Source organism: Toxotes jaculatrix, chromosome 21, assembly GCF_017976425.1.
Source record: "Toxotes jaculatrix isolate fToxJac2 chromosome 21, fToxJac2.pri, whole genome shotgun sequence".
Taxonomy (NCBI): Eukaryota; Metazoa; Chordata; class Actinopteri; family Toxotidae; genus Toxotes; species Toxotes jaculatrix.
In genome coordinates, this window is record NC_054414.1 from 13,251,361 (window position 1) to 13,272,279 (window position 20,919).

Sequence of the window (20,919 nt, forward strand, 5' to 3'; positions counted from 1 at the left end):
CCTTTAATTTCAAACACTAGCCTGAGGCGCTTCACAGAATGAGAATGCACTGATAACATTTGACGCTGTTTTCCCTGCGGAAAAGTATTTGCAAAAGTAAAACAGAAAACTTGGACTTGACTGATCTGAGATTTAATTTACTTGAAGTTTCACCCTCTAAAACCTCAATTTGACATGAAACTTCGAAGCAAAAACATTCATGTCTCAAGTTTTCACCTGGTAAAATCCCAGTAAAGTCAAAAGCAAACCTAATGGGACAACAGCGGACAGACCTTGCATGAATATTTCATGCACTGAATATTTAATTATCAGTTTGCGTATTTAGACTTGACATGACTTCAATTTCCCCTCAACGACTTGAGTCTTGATAAGATTTGCTCTTCTCTAAGGCTCAAGTCCCAAGTTCAGGTCGAACTCGAGACCTGAGGCTCAACTTTGCCCCACGAGTCTTAAAATCATCTCTTCTCTGTCGAGTCTCTTTTCTCCAGCAGGTGCATGTCCAGCTCTCTCAGCTGCTTCAGGAAGCCCCAGTTGGGGATGATCCGCCTGCGTTTTTTCACATGCTCGATGGCGTCAACCACCGTCATGTTCTCACAGATCATGAGGTATGCGAGGAAGAGCGTGGCGGACCGACTCCTTCCCATCACGCAGTGCACCAGCAGTTTATCTGTGACACAATGAGGAAATTGCCACATTACATTTTTTTTTGTCACTTTAAATGTTAAGCTCACCCAAATAATTACTAACTTTTTTCTTTTTACTTTTTTAGAAGTGGTGTCTGGCCATGCAGGAAGTTCTGGTTTCGTTTTCTACGGTTTTGAGGTATGTCTATGACTGAGATTTCTACAGTCGAAATTTATTTGTGGACCACAGAGAAAGTGTGTCTCAGATAATCCATAGGCCTCACTCTCACAGTCCCAATCATAACAACAGTATTCAGCTGTCCTTATGAAAACTGTCACAGCAAAGTCTGTAGATAATCCTTAGAAACCAGGACATTGTTCCTGAAAGAGATGAACTGATGCTGAGTTTTTTCTAATTTAGTTGCTTTGAGCTTTACAAACTGTATTTCCTTTCATGCCCACATGCAAAGGCAGAGGCAGAAGTTAAAGGGGAAATGTAGTAAAAACCCAGGCATCTTCCAAAATGTGTGGTTCCCAAAACATTAAAAAATTACATTTGAAAAACTAACACTAACAAAATTCCCTTTATTCTCAGGTGGTTGAGTGGATTCTGGCCCGACTGTCTCTAAATCCAGCCATTTAAACCAAAACTACCACGACTAGATAACACAAATTCAGCTCTGTGAAAACTCCCTTTAACTCTGTGTCGTCTTACTCTGAGGATTGCTCAGTGTTTCTTCTATGAACCGGGCAGCGGAGAAAAAATACTGGCTGAGGTCAAAGGTTGGGACGTCTTCTGCTACCACGCCATAGTAGACTATGTCCATGTCACTGTAGTAACCAGCTCCGGTGTCCACATTATTCCACGTCCCCTCTGCTGCATTCAAGATGTGCGTAATCCCCAACCTCTTCAGATTGTACTTGTCCTTTGCAGTCTGCCTGCAAGAAGCCGGTGTGAAAATATTACTTTAATCCTTTGTTATTTTTTTTTTTTCAGTTTAATAATTTCATACTTTTTACTTACTCGTCCCCGATGTAGACATTAGGCCAGACCTCGTTGACATGAGTGTAAGCCACACTCCCACGGTTGAGGATTTTCTCCAGCTCATAGCCCCCAGGTGTGATATATTCATCCACCGGACTGGATTCCTCTGCTGCCTTTGTAACATTTATCTTGGTGCCAGTCTTTGACTTGTGAGAAGCCATTTTCTCACTGTGGCTTCCTTTCACACATGATTTATTAGCTTAAAGGGAAAAAGAAATGCCACGCTCGCTTTTTTTTTCTCCTTCCCCTTTTCTCGCTCTACACTTAAGAAAAGCATGCAGTTTTTGTTTTTTGTTTTTCACATGCATCTTCAGTACCACTCACCGAGAGATTGAAGTCCTTCGTTCTCCCGCTTGAAAATTCTGTTTTTATCATTCTGGCAGCTTGTTGTGAAGCAGTCCTTAGAGGCAGAACATGTTAAGGTTTAATTCTGGCAGGCTCAAGTCAGGGCACAGATTGTATAACCGCTCTGTGACGGGCATCAAATGCAGAGGATATTTTTAGGGCTGTGATGTGGCGGGCCCCTGACCTTAGCTGCCACGTTCCCTGCCTGTGGGGAAAACTTCCACCCAGCCAGTCCCTGCCATCCACTTCTAAACACACAACTTTAATCTCCGCTGCTGGCTGGAAGCTGTGCTTATCCAAACTTTGCATTTGCCAAAGGATACCCATATTCACTAGAGTGAACAGGGCGCTCTGAGCTTTTGCTCAGCCGTATGAGCAACTCCTGGAAATTGTGTCAGTCTCTCTTAGCCTTTCTGCATATCTACAGACGCCGGGAGAAACCGTGTAAGCGCTGCCTCACAACACCCGTTAAGGATGTTCTGCATCTTCTGGAGCCTCTTGGGGCCAGAAGAGAACAGAAATGTGTCAGACTGTTAGACAGATGAGGTTTTTCACAGGATGGCACATGTCTTTGATTCCCCGTTATATGATATGCATGGTCCATTCAGTGATCTAAATGCAAGCCCCCAAAGTGAGAGTGTGATGATGACTGTATTGCAGAATGGCTGGATGAAGCTGCTAACATGTCAGACAGAGTTTTCACACCATCAGACTCCTTTATTTTTTCCTCATATCTTCATACTCTGCCATCATTCATTCTGACAGTGAAATCATTAAACCTGTGATATCCAATTCCTTTTATTTTGACAGCATCTCTCTCACTCTCTGTCTCCCAGCGTGCTCTGGAGAGCATCTCTTATTAAGATGGCTTCAGCGTTTCATCTCTTTTCAAAGTCTGACCTGAATCTGTATACACGCTCAGAACCATGCTGGCATATTTTTGTCATCTTGTATCAAGCCTCTTTAGACATCACAGTTTTAACTGTACGACGCTGGATTGCAGCAGTTAAGACACAGTATTTGGAGAAATGTGAATAAATAAGTGGAGCATTGTTTATTTATAGGCAAACACTGTCTTTGTGCTGTTCAAGTACAGCAGGGGTTTTTGGCAGCTGTGCTAGATTTGTTTTAATGGTCTCTGTAATATTGATCGTGCTGTGTGTGTTAGACATAAACTTAAAGGATCATTCCAGTGTTTTTGTATGTTTCAGCTCCTTAACTACAAATCATTCATAGATTATTTGAGTTTTCAAATGCATGATGTACACTTTTTTTAGATTTCATTCATAATTATATATGAAAACCAATTCAGTCTGCAGAGCTCTTTTTTGTTTCTGTATCATGACAAATCCAAAATCAAGACACAAGTCATTAAGGACGATTTCACACCAAATCTGACGTCAGGTCCCACTCAAGTCCCACAAAATTAGAGACAAGTTTGATACAAAGATAAAGTCCTAGGTAGGTCAAGACAAGTCCAAGTCCAGTCTCATTTCTATCAAAGCAAGTCTCAAATCCTCATTTTTGTTTGTAAGTCTGATTTGAGTCCAAGTCTTAAGTTTTCGCTCTACTTAAGAAGCTCTTTAAAAATAAAAAATCCAAACATCCAAAAACGGAGACTCTCTGCCACTGTCCTTTAACATTTGAGCATTCACACTGGAGGAAAGTCTCTCCCATGGCTCTTATCTTCACTTCTTGATGTTATGTTGTCCTCCTCTGCAGGGACAAGGATGAGTCCAGGTGACGGAGTTGGTTCAGAAATCCAACATTTGGCAGAATGTTCCTGTGCCTGCAAACAGCCTCAACTGCCTCCACCAGGGTAAGTCTCTCTTTGATCATGAGAAAGGCCAATGCAAGAGTCGCTGAGCGGCTGATTCCTCTTGCACAGTGGACAAGCACCTTACCTACACAGACAAGAGACAGCTTGAATCTGCATGTTGCTAAATGTTTGTACCACAGTATATTGTGCTACACCCCTGGCCTGATGTGTGTCCCCCTGTTTTCTGTGGCTCAGGTGGACTCCTACCTTTCTGACTCAGAGCACCGTAAATGAAATCTGCTGTCTCAGTGAAAAATGGGCTCAAGTCAAAATCCTTACAGTCTGGAGCTTCTACTCCGTGATACAGTATGTCGGTGTCTTTGTAGAAACACGGCCCGGTGTTGATGTGCTGGGGGCCATCTGCAGCGTTCACTACATGTGTTATTCCCAGATTCACTAACAGGGTTTTATCCTGAGCTGTAGCCCTGCAGACGACACAGGACATGATACAAGAAATGTAGTTTCTGGTGATTTTTCTCCTCCCTGAGTAGCTCTGTAAGCATATGTTTGCAAATGCATCACTGGTGACTCAAATGTACAGATTTTATATTTGTCCCATCAGTTGGCCAAATAGAGGACTTGTTTGCAGCAACAGTTTCACAATCAGATCGCCATATTGCAACAGGGCCCTGAAGTGAGAATGCCACTTACGCGTCGCCAACGTAGAGGTTGGGCCAAACCTCGTTGACAGCTCCAGTGGGGTGTCTGTTCGTCAGCAGAAGGCTGAGCAGATCGCAGGTGGGCGGTGTCCGGTACTCTGGCTCCTCCTCTGGGCTCATATCTGCATCTTTCACTCTGGTGTTGTCATACAATTATCACAAATTACATTCAACTCAACACTTAACAGTTAGATAACAGATAACAGTTAGATAACTTTCCCGAATGCTTGATGTTCCTGGATGGAAAATTTGAGAAGTTGTTGCGGCTGTCCTGCTAGTCTCTCTTCCTGCAGGCTTTTGAAAATGAGCTACAGTAAACATGAACCTTATTGGTGCAGCTTGCTCTGTTTTCCATCTGAACCGGGTATCAGTGTTGTTTAGAGGCTGAGCCCCGCTGGAACGGCACAGCTGAAGATGCCAGAGTCTGGGCAGGAGCAATGTGGACTATTTATTCCTCAGATGACTGTGACAGAAGCCAGGCTGCATGTGTTGTGACAACTTTAACTACAGAACCACAGCAGTACTTACAGTTGTAACGGTGTAAGTGTTGCAAAACATAGTGGGGGAATGCTCGTGTTATTTTATCTTTTAATTTTAAACAGCAAGTCATCTGAAGAGACTAAACCAACAATTAATTAATTTTGCAGACGTGACTGAGCATACACAGTTTCTTACACTTTACACTACATTAAACTAGTGTAGGTTATTAAATTAAGCTTGATTAAACATTTTCAGCTCTTGGTCCATTTAGTAGCCATTTTGGAGCTTTGACTCATGCCAAGTGATTTTTAATAGCAGATGGATTTTGCCCATCTGAGTCACTTTAAAGGTGCCTTGTGGAGTTTTTTTGTAAACCAATGAAAGTTTACATTCAGTATTTCTGTGTGTGTTCTTGAGGTGTAACAAAGTTGTGTATTCATAACATGCTTGTTCCTTGCCTTTGTTGACGCATCGTTGCTCTTTACTGTCACCAACAGGCAGTCAATAGAGTAGTGTGAAACCTGTGGGAGGATTGTGCCTCTCGTGGCCCGTGTGCTCACACCCGCCTATGTGTTGTTGTGCACATGCACAGTTCAAACAAATTTTGGCATATGCATAAAAACATTGCTCCACAGCGCTGCCAGTGATCGGAAACTCCTCAGAGTACCTTTGAGGACTACACTGGTTCTAAGTTCATTCTGGACCTTGGAAAGAGCAGCTGACTAAACAGCCTTAAGGTCCTTTTAGTATCTGTTCTGTTTTTACGGTGGTTGTGTTCACTGTAAAAGAGTAACATGACGTCCAGTCCACCTTCATGGCTCTTTTATGTGTTTTTTTTTATTAGTTTCTTGAGGATAATGGAATTCTGTCTAGACAGACAATGCTTGTTATTGGGATAAATTCTTTATTGGTTTTGGTCTTTTAATCGTATTTGTTCATAACAATAAAAAGATGAAGTTACAGGATTATCTTTTAATATAATACAGGGTACTTTTTTTTTCACAAAAAATGGAATTTATCTTACAAATGTAAGACAATTAAAACGTGTTCTTACACATTTTTAGTTGATAGCTTCAAAAGCCAAAAATCCATTATTATGGACTGATTTTGACTCATGTCCGCCCATTGACGCTCCAGCTTCTCGATGATCCCTGGCAGTGCAGCTGTTTGTCCAGCTCTCTGAGCTGCTCCAGGAAACCATCATTAGGTGAGATGTTTCTGTTGGCACTGACAGCTTTTATTGCATCCACCAGTGTCATGTTCTCATGGATCATCAGATAGGCCAGGACCAAGGTGGACGAGCGGCTGAGGCCCATCGCGCAGTGGACAAAGACTTTACCTGCCGGTCAGTGAGAACAAAAACTCAACATCTTTTCCTGGCAATCATTTCAGAGCTTGGTCATCCCCTACCAGTTCCCTGTCTGTATTTACAACCATGCAACGACTAGATTATTATGGCAAACTTTATTCTAACGGTCTAATTTGTTACTCCTCTGTGGATTAAAAAACCTTGCACATCACAGAGACGAGTACTTCTAACTCCTGACTAAAAGTTTTCAACAATGTTGCAACAAATGTTTCTACACACGGTAATCCTTGGTTCCTTATCGGGCCTGAGGATTAGGGCGCAGAGGAGCGCGTAATTGAACTGTCTTGGCGTCTGTGTATTTCTGCTGGGGATTACTGTAGGCCCCGCCACACACTGGAGCCCCCGATCAGCCAGCATGTGAAGGAGGAGGAGGCCTCATCTTATTACTGTCATGTCAGATACTGACTTCACTTTGCATAACAGGCCAGGCAGGCACAGGCCACAAACATAATTGTGTAATTTCCATGTCCAATAAAAGTGTTGCTTACAAATTACCAGGGCAATCCATTTAAAACCAATTTTCCTGGCCAAGGTCTTATGAGAAGATTACCGTGGGGGAAAGATATTAGCTTGATATTATGTTTAGTGTTTGATTTGCATTTTAATGACTAATACAACTGGGGGCTGCTGTAATGGGAATTGACTGACAAATGTTTCTGTACCTTGCCTTGCAGAAAAAAAATGTCTTCCTCAAGTTAATGTGTAAAAATGATGAGAAATACCTTGAGCACAGTGAGAGCTCCTCACCTGTGGGCGAGCTCAAAGCGTTCTTGATGAAATTGGCAGCTGGGTAAAAGAAGGGACTCAAGTTAAAGGATGGCATGTCAAAAGCCTCCACTCCATGATAAGTGATTTTGGTGTCTCTGTAGAAGCTCTGCCCCGTGTTCACATTGAACTTCCCATCAGCAGCGTTAAGTACATGGCTGATGTGGTGAGCCTGGAGTGTCCTCTTGTCTTTGGCTGCATACCTAAAGAGAAAAAGCATAATTATCTGTCAGTGCAGTTCAGCAAAAGAAGGGTTTGTTAGCTCTATGAGCACAGCTCATGATAGTAAACAATACATATGACCACTGTGTGAAAAGGAAGGCTTATAATGTATTTACAAGTTGTCATATTTATGATTAATTATACATTTACTGGTGCCTCATAGATCATTAATGAGTTGCTCAGTGCATAAATTAGATGAAACTTTGACTTGCCTACTTGTGGATTCACATACAGCTTATGAAACCTTTGGTTTGATTTGTTGTAGTTTGCTTTATCATAAAGATAAATAACAACAACAATAAATAAATGAATAATTAACTCAGTGGAAAGACGTTCCTCCCAAAACATAGTTTAACTGTATAAAAAAAAGTTGGATTTTTTTTTTTTGTTTGTTTTAAATGTTCCAGTCTCACATGTCTCCAATGTAGATCCTGGGCTGAACCTCATCCAGATGGTTGCTGCTCCCTTTCTTTGTCCACATCAGCCTATGGAGCTCTGAAGCCGGGGGGGTCTCATACCTGCCGTCTGCCCCCTCAGGACTCGCCAGGCAACTGAGGCCTCTGGGCATGTCTGGATATTTAACTTCTGCTTTTACAGTCTATCAAATAGAAATATAACATATTCATGTTCTAACTGATTTTAACTGACAGTATTGGTCATTGCAATGAAATTTGATCCACACTGAGTGCTGAGACGTCATCACAAGGGTCAGAACTGTTGGGGTTTTTCTTTACTTTGCTCATTTACAGTTTAAGAAAGGAAATACGGATACAGTTTCAGGCTTATTTTCCTATGACCGCTAAACAACTCCACTGATAACTTCAAACAGGCTTTATTGAACTGAGGATATCATCTTAGGGAACTATAATAAATACAATGTGGGATTACAGAAAGGATTGTTAATTGGAACATCGGGTTTGCAGGCCTATAGCCATTAAATATAGACATTAATCAGGCTAATGAAAGCACTCCACAGTAGTGAAGGACCTTAAGAACACATATTTCTAAGATGACCTTATGATACTCTCATTATTTTATCTGCAGTTCAGTAGCACTTGGTAGATTTATTTATCTCCAGAGATACAGAAAATTGGTATTCAAGGCTTATAAACATCAGCTTTTCATTTCCTGCAGGCAAGTCTAACCTGTGCATTTACAATTTACACACTGGCCTTTAGAGAGACTTATAGTATGCATACTGTATACATTAGCATCCATTTAGGCAGCTGTGTGATTCTGCTCCAGGCTGGGAACGTACAAGTGTTGTGTATGCATTGTTATAATAAAGAAACCGATGGCAGCTCAGCCTCTTATTTGCATTCTGCTGGTGTATGGAGACATAATGTGGCGCTCGGGGTTTGGAGACTTATTGTTGTGTCCACAGGGATGAGTCATTGAGACCAAATCTGTTTCAGTGACCTTTTGTTAAGCTGCCGTGGCATATGGAGGTGCACTCAAACATCATGATGGCTTTATCCATCTCTGCATGTGCATGGTTGCATGTGTGTCACTCAGAGCATGTGTATGCAAGAAAAGCTGCATCTGACCCAGCATATGCTCCATGCATATGAGTGTGCGAGACTTGAAGGCAGAGCAAAGTGTGTCTTTGCACAAGTACAACATGTGCCCAGAGTACCTGGAGGCTCTTCTTTCTCCTCATTGATCTATAAGTACAACCCTTCCCTCCCTCCCACAGTCAGGGCAGAGAACTGATTTCCCTGGTGCACATGTTGAAGTGCAGCGCTGCTTTCATAGCCTCCCCCCTTAGGCTAACCTGTCCTTCCTGCTCTACTTCTGTGTAATTAAAGATGCTATGTATGGGAAAGTGCCCACGGTTAACATAGAGGGCAAATAAAAATGTCTTTTTTGCCTCCTCCGGGCCTCTTCTTGGTGGTTTTATGAATTACACTTCCCTGTTTAGCCTTTTGGATGTTTTGTGAGCAAATTAATAAAAGAGGAAAGTGTAATTCATCAGGCTATGCAGTATCATCACAGTATATACTCATTTATAAAAGTGCTTTATAAACATGTTTACCTTGCAAACTAAGGTACACAGTACAATAAATCCATACACTGTGGTTTATGAATACTGCACATAGTAATAAATATTTTCCAAAATGGACCTCTATCTGCAAGAAATTCATAAGAACACATTGTTAGTAGACACTTGCCTTGGCTGGAAACGTTGCTTTTTCAAGGTCTCTCTGTAGAGCTACATGTAGGTCGACAGCACAACTGTCTGCGTTCTCCTTGGTAATCTACCCTCCAACCTTTTTTGCTATTTTAACATCTGAATCTCAGCCCAAAATAATTCTGGCATCATCTTCTGCATTCCTTAAAGGTTACCCGAGCTGCCAGCACAGAAGGGAAGATAGGACACAGCTTTTTCAATAGCAAGAGATTTAGATCAGTTCTTCGCTGAGATTCTTCTCCGCTGTGAAACGTGTTTAAATCAATCTGAACATTTGGTCAAGTCAGGAGTTTCTGATCTCTTTTACTTTAAACATGGACCATTTAATGGATAAAAGCACAAAAACTGAGATAAGGTTTACTTTACTAGGTTTCAACTCACCATCAGAAAAACTGGCTACTTTTAACATGTACTCTGTCTTTACTAAAGCATGTGAATTATACATCAAAAAGAATTACACAAGAGTAGAAAGACCAACATTTCCTTATATTGTGGAAACTTCATTCTTTGCAAAACTTTATATAACCTTATTTTATTGTACTTTTTTTTTCTTGTATCCAAATAAAACATCCACAGAAGAAATCCAAAAACTGAAGCTGAACTTCTACAATGCAGAGAAATACAAATCACATCACATCATTCGGTGCAGTGTTTCACATCCTGCTGTTTCTCTAGCGTAATAATTGGAGGGCTTATTTGTAATGAGCCGTTCATTTGAATGTTGATACCAGTGAAAATACCAATGTGTGTTTGTGTGCATGTATGTGCGCTAGCTGTGTTTGATATAGTGAGGTCAAGGAGTAATCATTTATAACAGGTAAAAATCATTGCTGTCAAATTGCTACTATAAAGTAGATGCTTGTGTGTAAACATTCCTAATGTTTCTACAGATAATGTCGGGAACAATCAAAAGGCCTAAAACCTTTTGATGTACAGCAACCAGTTCAACTAGCTTGACGAACACAGCAAAGGAATTTTATACTGTGAGCACTGATGGGTTGGTCTTATTAAAGAGACAGATGCTGCAGATTGATTCCCATTTTGAATCTGAATGTTCACTTGCAGAAACATTTTCTACCTTTTCTGAGTCATCTACAGTGTTTGCTGAAACTTGATGCTTTGTAAAACATTTTCCATAAGACATTTGGTCCATTGCGCTGTGATACAAACTGAGGTGCTGAAGAAAAAGCCATCTGAGAGGTAAAGACAGAATTCAAGACAAAGTCATAAAATCTCAATGCCATTAGCGTTCTTGTCTCCGTTTTCAATTCACATTACATCTAGTTTAAATTGTTCTGCAACCAAACTGTCTTTTTGTTAAGACATTCTTTGTTTTTAACATCACTACCTCCAAAAACATAAAAAAGAAAGTCTAGTTAGTGGTTCCATGAGGAGGTGGAACTAAATTAGAAATATTTTAGTATACTGTTGGACGAATGGGCTGACCGGCATCACCATCTCAAACAACCACGCGGCTGTGCGGCTAAAATGTGTAAACGTCTTCTCTTGGTTACAGGATCTGACATGTCCTCTTTTTTCTGGTCAGCTGTAGATCCAGATCCAGCAGCAAAGCCAGGAAATTCCTGTTGGGGTAGATGGCTCTCTTCTGGATCAATTTCTGCAAAGCCCGTTTGAGCGGGAGGTGACAGTAGATCATGAGGTACGCTAACACCAATGTCGATGACCGGCTCATTCCCATGATGCAGTGCACCAGAACCTTTCCTGAAGAATAGACAAGATGAAGGGAGAGGGGCATGTGAAGGAAGGATTAGTGAGAGGCCTCAGTCGTATTAATATCATACATGACTGCCCGTCTCACGCTGTGGCCTTTCTTTTCTCCCGCTGTGAGCTAAAAATTGTGCCAACAATTCATTGCCTTTGTTCATTTAAGGTCCCTTTGCAGACGGGGCCTGACTGTCTCTTTAATCCCAACTCGTCCTCTGCTTGATAGGTTCTTTGAAAGGTGTCATGGTCACATTATAGACTTAAATTCTGCAAGGTAAGACCCTTATTATTACTGCTGGCTGAAAATACACTTACATACCATTACAAGCTGTGCTACATTGTGGTGACAGGTGACATTGAAAGGACAGCGTGATGGGAGAATTTGAGTGGATAGGTCTATTAAGGATTTAAGGAGTGAAATAAAAGATGTGATTTGCAAAAAAAAAGTTAAATATTTTTGCAGTAGATTACTCAATCTTTATAGCTACTGAATTCTACAATTAAAACTCACTGTGCAGAACTATGCTAATTCATGTGAAAAAGAAGCCATGGGGAGTCTTACCATCAGGTGACTTCAGAGCTTTATGAATGAAATCAGCTGCAGGCTGGAAGTAAACATCCAGATCAAAGTGTGTCGAGTCATCTGCTGGAATGCCACAATACACAAAGTCGTTGCCATAAAAGCTTTGGTTCCCTATGCTGCCTCGCTTGGAGTGAGCAGCGTTTAATACATGAGTTATACCTAATTTCAGCAAGGCTGCCTTGTTTTGGGCTACTGCCCTAGCAAGACAAAGAGACAGAAAGAGTTTCAAGACTTATGGGAAGGCTAAGCATCACAGCACAATGTTTTTATGTCAGAGTGATACAATATTTGGCAGGAACTATGTCAAAGGTAATGACCTTGGCAAACAGTTTAACATTAAAAGTAACAGGTTTTACATTCCCTCGTAAGGCAAACTCATAAAGTCTAGTTCAAATTCGAAATAAAATGTATACTTACACATTCCCTATGTATATGTTTGGCCAGACCTCGTCGATTTGATTAAGTTGCAGTTTGCACGAGTCCAAAACCTTCTGCAAATCCTTCACAGTGAGATATTCTTTTCCCTTGCCTTTCAGGGCTGACATTTTGAGTCCAAATTCCCTGTCTTGGATCGAATCCTGGTCCAAATATTTGTTGTATTAAAGCAGTTCCCGTCTACTCTGGCTCAGGATGATCTGTACGAGCAGGTGTTTATCTGCTGTCACTGGACAGTTACCCAATTTAGTGCTTAACCTAGCGTGTAGTCTTTCTCGTGCAGAGGGCAGAACAACAAACAGTACAACCCGGGCTCTGCTTTTCACACTGCTGTGGGATTCTAATTTAATAAGCCTCAAACTGAGATGAATCATTCCATAACGCAGTGATAATTGGATGTAATTATGGAGAAAATGTTTAAGTGCATTGCCTATACTGAATGACAGAGAATGCGCTGTAATGCAGCATTTATGGAACATAAATACTGTAACAGCTTCATGCAACTAGTTTACTGCTCTGACATTAATATCCTGTGAAAGCAAAGTGGATGAAAAGGGAAATGGGGGAAAGAAAAATTAAGCTTTGCCGTCGGCTGCACATGACATCAAACAGCACTCACACTGCTGCAAATGTCTCCTTTAACCCTCCCATTATGTTGCAGGTCAATTTCACCCATTTCAGCTTTTAAATTGAAGAAAAACATAATTAACCTCTCCTTTAAGCCACGGAATGTAATGATTTCCCTTCATTCAGTGTCATGAATGTGTATGTAAAAATGTGGGCACAGTGATGTACTGTAAAATGTCAGTGCTGGTGTTTACAGAATCAGTCAATAAAGGTCTTCTGGTCATTTTGACCTGGAGACAGTTATTGATTGATTATCTGAAGTGTTGCTTCTGCTTATTGATCGATCTAAAGCAGTGTGTGTGGTGAGACCAAAACCCACCTGGGTGTATGCATAAAAACTGGGAGATTATACTAATACTTTGTATTAGAGAAGCTGTTTTTCAAGCATTTTAAGCACATCATTTCTCCAAAAGAGGCACTTAACAATATGATCAAGGAGATTCACCAGGCAAAAAAAAAAACATTTTTCTTGAAAAGCACCAATTATATATAATTATAATTATAATTATAATTATAATTATTGTTCCTGTTACTGATCCAGGTTCTCTCTAAAGAGGTTCTATGTCCAATTCACAAGATGTAAAAGACCATGGAAATCTACAGATTGCCATGCTGCATAGTTACCTTCACCACAGCAAAGTCAATACAGACTTTGAGATTCAGAAAAGCTCCTTTGCTTACAAGGTTGTTCAGCCCTTATGTATGTGACATAGACACTGAACTCTAAAAGAATTACACTGCACATAACCAGTGTGAATGGGAGGCTCTCACCATTCCTGAGACTCAGAGACAAGGCTAACTAGCTCACTTGCTATGATCAGCTGCTACTGTGCAACAAAAAGTTCAAGCTGAACCACCCGGACCAGAATCCACTGGAACTTTGAGACGTATTGGCAAGAAATGTGAGAGTTACTGGGTTGTGCCTCCATAAGAGGACAATGAAACTAATGCCACATGAGGAAAATGCAAGAAAACAGGACAGGAAAGCAAGAAATGTTTTGTGCGCACACACACATACAGTACATACACAAGAAACACATTACCAAAGTCTTAAAATGTTTTCAAATGAACACACCTTGGGGGTTAATCTGACCCAAAACATAATGGATAGTGGATGAATTTTTCTTCAGCATAATACAAAGGTCATCTTGTCTTCATATTCAGTCTTCATAAATGGATCCTGCCTAAGGATGATTACACTGATCTATTATTACAAGGAGCAGTATCTTGTGAAAAGGCAGTGTGATTCACATCAAACACAGCAGCAGAGTCAAGGAAAATACATTGGATTCAATACCATTCTTGAAACAAACTCAAAGTACTCAAAGTCAAAGTACAGCATCTGCCCCCACTGGGACCAGATTTGAGGCTCTGTGAGTGAGAATATCAATTCATTCTGATATTTCATTCGTTGAGGTGAACTCATGATGTCTTACGTAGTTTCACATCCAAAGCTTGAAGCTGTTTGAGGAATCCTGTGTTTGGGAAAATCCACCTGCGCTCTTTGACCTTATTGATGGCCTCTAGTAAGGTGTAACGGTGATAGATCATTAGGTAGGCCAGGACGAGGGAGGCGGACCTGCTGACTCCAACTGCACAGTGGACAAAAACCCTAGCTGGAAAAAGAATAAGAATAAGAATAAGATTACAGTGAGCCTAAAGCAGAGTGACATTAAAGCAACTTGATGGGTATTTACCGCCTGTCGTGTTCAGTGCGTTCTGAATATACTCAGCAGAGGGAAAGAAATAGCGAGAGAGGTCAAAGGATGGTGAGTCATCTGCAGGCACTCCATAATAATCCACAGTGGATCCATAGAAGTCATGGCTTCCCTGACAGTGCATCCTCCCATGAGCTGCATTCAGAACATGGGTGATTCCCAGCTTCCACAGACTGTAGCGATCATTGGCCACTGACCTGTGTACAAAGAAAACAGGAATTATAAGAAGAAACACAGTAGAAGAAAAAAAGATCTAAGGTTATTTTTTATTTTATAAGCTGTCTAGAGCAATGTTGTAGACTTACATGTCACCAATGAACAGGTCAGGCCAAACTTCATCCACATGATTACCAAACCTTTTCCCTCCATATAAAACTTTCACCAGATCTTTCACAGGAGTGGCAGGAGAAAGTGCACTATTTTCCTGATTGTTCATTGCTGACTTCATGCACATTTGCAATTTCCTTCATAACAAACTGCTACTACTATTTTGTATCATTTCCACTGCCAACATTTATTTTGAAACTCTGTTGAGGGTTTACTACAACCATGTTGGTACTGACAAGGACAGGTGCTCCCGGTCTAAAATTAAAACAGTGACCTATATTCTGAATGTTGGTCAACCTCACACCTTTAAATCTTTATTGAGTACATTTTATGTACGACCACGATTTCTCATTTTGTGGTCTGAAGTTGCACAAAAAAAAACCTCAATTGCTTTTCATCACAACTATACCGACACTGCAGATTTAAAGTCGCTGCAGTTCCCAGTTTCCACCAGTAGAGGCTGCTGTTGGGCAGCTCGAGCCAAGCCCAGTGTAGCTGATGTATCCGTGCGCAGCTATTCTGGACATTACCGCCTTGTGTTGTCAACAGACATGCTAACCAAGGCGAAGCCAGGAAGAAATGATTCCCACCAAGCCCGTGTTATCGCAGCAAACGCTACCACGATTTTTGTGAGATGCCGTTTAGCTAGCTAGTTGAATAAATACGTTTCCGTATCGTCTTCTGTTACATTTCAGTCCCGGTGAGTGAGCGTAAGACACACGCAGTGATAAAGCTAACGAATAGCATGCTAGCTAACGTTAGCTTGCAATGAATTAGCGTGTTGGGCTGGGTTGTTGTGATACAGGGGAGGATGCTCTCGTTTGCTTTCATGTCTACCTGAGGCATACCCGTGGTTACATACACTGGCAGCTGCCAGGGTGGCCAGTTGTCTTACGAGATACCGTAAGAGGTTAGGAGTAGAACTAGCTCCTGGGCCCACCTTATTGATAGCTAGTCATGTCGTTGCAGGTGGATGTGAGGTATAGCTGTACTGTAAAAACGCCACTACTGTGCCATCATATTATTTAATCCCATTACGGATATTTTGGCAGTCCCTGCTGCGGACGTTAGAGACAGGGTTTGTTGTTCAGCTGTGGCATTGAAGTTAAGACTAATCGAGAATTATTCCGTTCAGTGTGTAAGACTGTGTCAGCTAATTGTGAGACTGTGGATAATAACCAGAGAAGTCACTATTCATAAGAAGCACAGAGGTCTTAAGGTCACCGTTACAGCCTGGGGAGTGTGTGTGCCCCTTCGCCTACATTTGTAGGGTGCGGTTTCCACTGTGCAAATTCTTGCCAGTGTTTGCCTCATATATTTGCTCAAGTTGTGAATGCACAGCTTTCCCGCGAAGCTCTGGAATCGTCTTATACTTGTTTATCACTTACAGTTTTGTCACAAAGTGAAGTTATTTTCTGTCTATGTTGCAGTCTTGCGTGATGCGTTTGGAATTCATAGTGCTGATTCAGCAGAAATAAAGTTTGCCTAATAGTGCCTACTTCTCCTTAGGATTCCTTTTTTTGTTGGGGAGGAAGTCAGTAAGGAACTAATATTGACAGGAAGGGAGGGAGAGTTCAGTTGTTTGAGTTGCACTTAGGAATTTTGATGTTCTCTTCTCCAACCTTCAGAGCGAGGAGGAAATGACCCAACTGAGTGTCCGACGCTGGACGCCCAAACATGTCGCCAAGTGGCTGAAGGAAGAGGGCTTCTGTGATTATGTGGACCTTTTGTGCAACAAGCACCGACTGGATGGCACCAGTCTGCTTGCTCTCAGCGAGTATGACCTCCGCTCGCAACCTCTGGAGCTCAAGGTGCTGGGGGACATCAAGCGGCTGATGGTGTCGATCCGCAAACTTCAGAAACAGAACATCGATGTGTTGGAAGAGCTGGGTCTTCCCTTTGACGGCCATTCCCCTACAGGCTCCGGAGGCAGTTTGGACTGGCTGTGTAATGGAGATCCGGGCAGAGACTGTGACAGCACTGACACAGCACCAGTGGGAGAGGAGTATCACCAGTACACTAATGGAAAATACAAGCAGCAGACCAGGCGTCTGGATCCAGAGTACTGGAAGACAGTGCTTAGCTCCATCTATGTGGTGTTTGTGTTTGGGTTCACATCCTTTGTCATGGTCATAGTGCATGAGAGGGTGCCTGACATGCGCACATACCCTCCGCTGCCAGATATTTTCCTAGACAGGTGGGTGTGTGACAGCTCATATTTAGTTTTAAGACACTCTTACTTAACTGATCTATGCCACAAAAAAAGCAACAAGAACATTAGTCAGCAGTAAAATGTCAAAGACAGAATGAAACAAAAATATATATTTCTATCAACTGTCAGAAAATCAGACCAGATGGTGGGCATTATAACTGCCCCACTTCCTGGTAGCATGTTTCTATTATTGTCTTCACATATTCCTGATGGGCTAGCTTTGGTTCAAAGAGATCTTTGAAAGTTTTTTAAAGTGACCTACTTTGTAATGTGACCCGTTGTTTATGACCAGCTTTGAGCTTTTCATGGAATGCCTTAGCTTAGTGGGAGAGCTGATTTCAGAAACATGCGACTATTTGTTTGGAGAAATGACACATACTTTGGCCAGTTGTTCAGTCTATTTATAAATCTTTACAGATGTTGCCTCAATCTAGTGGTATTAGTAATGACTTAAGCTAATAGTTTGCTGTTAAAATCAGTCATGAAAGTAGAAACTTTGAAAATAGAAATGAGAGGCTGAGAAATATGTCAGCGGTTTAGGCATTGTGGGTATATGTAGTGTATATGTATGGTGACATATTGAAATTGCTTTTACAAAAACATTTAATTCACAAGGATATAAAACAGAAAAGCAGCAAATCATATTGGAGAAGCTGGAATCAGAAAATATTTGGAAATTTTGGTTTATAAATGATTTACACAATATGTAATAGTTTATCAGAATTGTTATTGATTAATTTTGTGTTGATCAATTAATGAACTAGTTGTTTCTGCGCTGAACTTTTTTCCTTTTCAATAGTGTGCCCAGAATACCATGGGCCTTTGCCATGGCAGAGGCTTGTGGAGTGATCCTCTGTAACATCTGGCTGCTTGTTCTGCTGCTGCATAAACACAGGTAGACTTATGACGGTCTTTCACATCAGTACAATGTTGTCGCTGTAGGGATTGTTCTGTGGGTACACCTACAGTGTGTCCCATAAATCAATAACACGGAAGACGCAGGATAATTATTTCTCACGACTTGTAGGTCCATCCTGTTGCGGCGTATGTGCAGCCTCATGGGTACTGTGTTCATGCTGCGCTGTATCACCATGTTTGTCACCTCCCTGTCAGTGCCAGGACAGCACCTGCAGTGCTCAGGAAAGGTAACACACTGATCTATTTTGCATGTATTATATCTCGAACACCACATCTCACCACACAGTATTAACAGTTTCACTTCTTCCCTTGCTCTAGATCTATGGTGACATGTGGGCCAAACTGCAGCGGGCTGTGGCCATCTGGAGCGGTTTTGGGATGACCCTGACAGGAGTTCATACATGTGGTGACTACATGTTCAGTGGTCACACTGTGGTCCTCACCATGCTCAACTTTTTCGTCACAGAGTGTGAGTAGCTCCTGTTAACAGCTAGCTGTGAACCATTGACAGCCATTTTTCTAATTTAGTTTTACAGTCAATGGGGAACAGAACCACTTAAAGAGCCCCTTATCCTTTAACGTTACGAATGAGGTGAAATGAATTTGGAATAATAACTGCACATTTTACTGCATTTTACATACTTACATTTTATTTGTCCAGGAGTGTTGGGCTTCTTTTCACAAATTGAAAAGAACATCATGAGAAATTGTGAACTGTTTAAAAAAACAGTGAAAACAGAGGTTTGAAGTACTAAATCGTGAGGAAGTTACCATGTTTGGATACACTGTCCCTTTGTTGCCACACTGTGTTTTTCTTTGGTATTACAGTTGAAATTTAAAAAGTAGAGAGCCCAAGTCTGAACTGGACAGAAATAACCTGTCACACAGGAATATGTTGTATTTCTGGTTTGTGTAGTAAAAATCAAAATAAATATTCAAAACTGTGTCTTTTACACAGACACTCCACGAAGCTGGAACTTCATCCACACATTGTCCTGGGTCCTCAATCTTTTCGGCATCTTTTTCATCCTGGCTGCACATGAACACTACTCCATCGACGTCTTCATAGCCTTCTACATCACTACCAGACTCTTCCTGTACTACCACACTCTAGCCAACACCCGGGCCTACCAGCAGAGTCGACGAGCTCGCATCTGGTTCCCCATGTTCTCTTTCTTCGAGTGCAATGTCAATGGGCCCGTCCCCAACGAGTACTGCTGGCCCTTCTCTAGACCCGCTGTGATGAGGAGGATGATTGGGTAAAGAGCAGGAGCAGCAGCGGTACTGTCAGACATTACTTAACCTGTGCTGTTTTGTCTGCTTTGTCAAGTTGCCAACTGAGGCGGTGTTTGATATCTTCATCTGCAAAGACGACTGATGTCATCCTGTCAGCACCGTGGCCTGATGGGATACACAGAGCCATACCTTCTTATATTCTGGGACTTAGCTTCTAACCTGCTTCCCCTGTCACAATGTTTAGGAGGATTAAACAAAATCCACAGAACCGTGCAGAGTTTCTTAAAAGCCTGATTAGCACTCTTTTCTCAACTTGAAAACTGAACACAGTGGAGATACATCTCATTGACTGGTTGCTCATTTTTCCTCAAAAGGGATATCATTTTATGTAGCATGAACTGCATTTTTCGGTACCTCCCAACTTAAAAACGTAGTATCTGGATAGCACATGATAAAAGGAAGCCACATCCAAAAATTCTCAGGCAGCAGTGTACCTAATCCTGCCCAGCAGTTAACCATTTCTTGTGCAATTAAAATACCTAATCATTTCAAGGTTTAGATTTTGATTGTTGACTGAAAGTTTTGTCTTACCTCCCTCTTTGTAATTTATCAAAGCATAACTCTGTGGACCACTGTTAAAGCAATATGTAAAGATCTACCTTACATTAATGATTTTTTTATGCATAGTGATTTTTGTCATCGTGTTGAGAAGATGTTGTGGGAGTCTTCTGCATTCCTTGAGATCACATTTTGACATTGTCAGTAAATGCTGACAGAACAATCGGTGGCTCATCTTAAGATAAACTGCAACATAGATCCACTACTAGTTTTATATTGTTTGCTGCTTTTTCCAGATCTAGAAAAGATACATTCAAGAAATGTCTTTATCAGCCAAATACGTATAAAGAAAGATTTTTTTTCCAATTGTCTTAAATATAATTTCATTTGCCAATTACCTTGAGTGTCACAATAGGTCTCTCTGTGTAGAAATGTCCCAAGTCTTTCATGTTTACTGTTGGATAGTTGTATAGTTGTATAGTGCTTTTTTAAATCTTCATAAAGTGTAAATGGCAAGACCCAAGTACCATTTAAGCTTTCCCATTTATTAATCATCTGACATGAATCTGTAGTAATGACCCTTAAATTTGTAGGTAGTTGTTTATATTAATTTATTTCATTTTGTAAATGTTGATAGGTATTTTTATATTTCATATACAGAGTTACAGCAACATGCACATGGAGAAATATGTTTACAGTTGCTCTTAACTATGTATTTGTTTGAAACACAATGTGCTATTTAAGTGTAATATTGATTTCAGATCGGCCTCTACATTTCATTGAGTGACATTTGCCACTATAGTAAGAGATGTTGTTATTGTTTTGGTCAATACAGCACGTTAGGAACATGCATATTCTGAGTGAAGCCGACCATTCATTGAGGAACAATGCTGTTAATATTCATATGCTCCTGCAAAGCCACATAACTTGTTTCATGTCTTGTTCAGTCATTTCCATCATTAAAGAGCTGAAATCAAAGACCAGTGTTTTTTTTTTTCCTGCACCACCATATAATTAATGTCACAGATACTTTCTGCAGTTCTGAAGCATGAGAGATAAAGT

General features: G+C 41.0%; 5 protein-coding genes across 10 annotated transcripts; 1 reads left to right on the forward strand and 4 right to left on the reverse strand.

The window, feature by feature from the left end:
• Positions 1 to 116: 116 nt before the first annotated feature.
• dusp29 (dual specificity phosphatase 29) lies at positions 117 to 2,120 on the reverse strand. Of its 3 annotated transcripts, none has more exons than XR_005892776.1 (4): positions 1,648 to 2,120; positions 1,339 to 1,562; positions 402 to 667; positions 117 to 348 (listed from the first exon to the last, which is right to left on the reverse strand). XR_005892776.1 is itself a non-coding variant. In XM_041029566.1 (4 exons), the coding sequence occupies exons 2-4, from the start codon at positions 1,827 to 1,829 to the stop codon at positions 456 to 458; spliced, it is 618 nt and encodes a 205-aa protein (XP_040885500.1). In that variant the 5' UTR covers positions 1,830 to 1,867; positions 1,993 to 2,114; the 3' UTR covers positions 117 to 455. The 3 variants fall into 3 exon arrangements, 2 of the variants coding, with proteins under 2 accessions (XP_040885500.1, XP_040885499.1); XM_041029566.1 differs by having other exon boundaries at positions 117 to 667; positions 1,648 to 1,867; positions 1,993 to 2,114; XM_041029565.1 differs by having other exon boundaries at positions 117 to 667.
• Positions 2,121 to 2,950: 830 nt separating this feature from the next.
• On the reverse strand, positions 2,951 to 4,919 carry LOC121175744 (dual specificity phosphatase 29-like). Its single transcript, XM_041029567.1, has 4 exons — positions 4,817 to 4,919; positions 4,484 to 4,627; positions 4,040 to 4,257; positions 2,951 to 3,917 (listed from the first exon to the last, which is right to left on the reverse strand). The coding sequence occupies exons 2-4, from the start codon at positions 4,609 to 4,611 to the stop codon at positions 3,715 to 3,717; spliced, it is 549 nt and encodes a 182-aa protein (XP_040885501.1). The 5' UTR covers positions 4,612 to 4,627; positions 4,817 to 4,919; the 3' UTR covers positions 2,951 to 3,714.
• A 942-nt stretch (positions 4,920 to 5,861) lies between these two features.
• On the reverse strand, positions 5,862 to 15,032 carry LOC121175644. The gene is made up of 8 exons (XM_041029453.1): positions 14,912 to 15,032; positions 14,586 to 14,803; positions 14,325 to 14,504; positions 11,043 to 11,240; positions 9,674 to 9,678; positions 7,741 to 7,925; positions 7,088 to 7,308; positions 5,862 to 6,310 (listed from the first exon to the last, which is right to left on the reverse strand). Coding segments are annotated over exons 1-8 (1,236 nt in total). The 5' UTR covers positions 14,914 to 15,032; the 3' UTR covers positions 5,862 to 6,083.
• Positions 10,086 to 12,483, reverse strand: LOC121201178 (dual specificity protein phosphatase 13-like). 3 transcript variants are annotated; one of them, XM_041066876.1, is made up of 4 exons: positions 12,244 to 12,483; positions 11,986 to 12,023; positions 11,806 to 11,886; positions 10,086 to 11,240 (listed from the first exon to the last, which is right to left on the reverse strand). In XM_041066876.1, exons 1-4 carry the CDS (start codon positions 12,369 to 12,371, stop codon positions 11,029 to 11,031), a joined length of 459 nt encoding a protein of 152 aa, XP_040922810.1. In that variant the 5' UTR covers positions 12,372 to 12,483; the 3' UTR covers positions 10,086 to 11,028. The 3 variants fall into 3 exon arrangements, with proteins under 3 accessions (XP_040922810.1, XP_040922809.1, XP_040922808.1); XM_041066875.1 differs by having other exon boundaries at positions 11,806 to 11,889; XM_041066874.1 differs by having other exon boundaries at positions 11,806 to 12,023.
• LOC121201177 (sphingomyelin synthase-related protein 1-like) lies at positions 11,257 to 20,829 on the forward strand. Of its 2 annotated transcripts, none has more exons than XM_041066873.1 (6): positions 11,257 to 11,517; positions 16,562 to 17,130; positions 17,945 to 18,040; positions 18,173 to 18,290; positions 18,382 to 18,532; positions 19,022 to 20,829. In XM_041066873.1, the coding sequence occupies exons 2-6, from the start codon at positions 16,574 to 16,576 to the stop codon at positions 19,324 to 19,326; spliced, it is 1,227 nt and encodes a 408-aa protein (XP_040922807.1). In that variant the 5' UTR covers positions 11,257 to 11,517; positions 16,562 to 16,573; the 3' UTR covers positions 19,327 to 20,829. The 2 variants fall into 2 exon arrangements, with proteins under 2 accessions (XP_040922807.1, XP_040922806.1); XM_041066872.1 differs by lacking the exon at positions 11,257 to 11,517 and adding an exon at positions 15,485 to 15,633.
• Positions 20,830 to 20,919: the final 90 nt, after the last annotated feature.

Bases quoted from the DNA above. Each gene is read 5' to 3' on its own strand.
- LOC121175644 (XM_041029453.1), bottom strand. The intron at 14,505-14,585 runs GTAAATACCCAT...TTCTTTTTCCAG, and splicing joins CGCACTGAACACGACAGGCG to CTAGGGTTTTTGTCCACTGT. The intron at 7,309-7,740 runs GTGAGACTGGAA...TTTTCTCTTTAG, and splicing joins AGGATCTACATTGGAGACAT to GTATGCAGCCAAAGACAAGA.
- LOC121175744 (XM_041029567.1), bottom strand. From the start codon at position 4,611: ATGAGCCCAGAGGAGGAGCCAGAGTACCGGACACCGCCCACCTGCGAT. The intron at 4,258-4,483 runs GTAAGTGGCATT...TGTCGTCTGCAG, and splicing joins AACCTCTACGTTGGCGACGC to GGCTACAGCTCAGGATAAAA. The intron at 3,918-4,039 runs GTAGGAGTCCAC...TTGTCTGTGTAG, and splicing joins CGGTGCTCTGAGTCAGAAAG to GTAAGGTGCTTGTCCACTGT.
- LOC121201177 (XM_041066873.1), top strand. From the start codon at position 16,574: ATGACCCAACTGAGTGTCCGACGCTGGACGCCCAAACATGTCGCCAAG. The intron at 17,131-17,944 runs GTGGGTGTGTGA...CCTTTTCAATAG, and splicing joins CCAGATATTTTCCTAGACAG to TGTGCCCAGAATACCATGGG. The intron at 18,291-18,381 runs GTAACACACTGA...CCCTTGCTCTAG, and splicing joins ACCTGCAGTGCTCAGGAAAG to ATCTATGGTGACATGTGGGC.
- LOC121201178 (XM_041066874.1), bottom strand. From the start codon at position 12,371: ATGTCAGCCCTGAAAGGCAAGGGAAAAGAATATCTCACTGTGAAGGAT. The intron at 12,024-12,243 runs GTAAGTATACAT...TTGTCTTGCTAG, and splicing joins AACATATACATAGGGAATGT to GGCAGTAGCCCAAAACAAGG. The intron at 11,241-11,805 runs GTAAGACTCCCC...TCTATTCTTCAG, and splicing joins AGCTCTGAAGTCACCTGATG to GAAAGGTTCTGGTGCACTGC.
- dusp29 (XM_041029565.1), bottom strand. From the start codon at position 1,829: ATGGCTTCTCACAAGTCAAAGACTGGCACCAAGATAAATGTTACAAAG. The intron at 1,563-1,647 runs GTAAGTAAAAAG...GGCTTCTTGCAG, and splicing joins AATGTCTACATCGGGGACGA to GCAGACTGCAAAGGACAAGT. The intron at 668-1,338 runs GTAAGACGACAC...ATTGTGTCACAG, and splicing joins AACACTGAGCAATCCTCAGA to ATAAACTGCTGGTGCACTGC.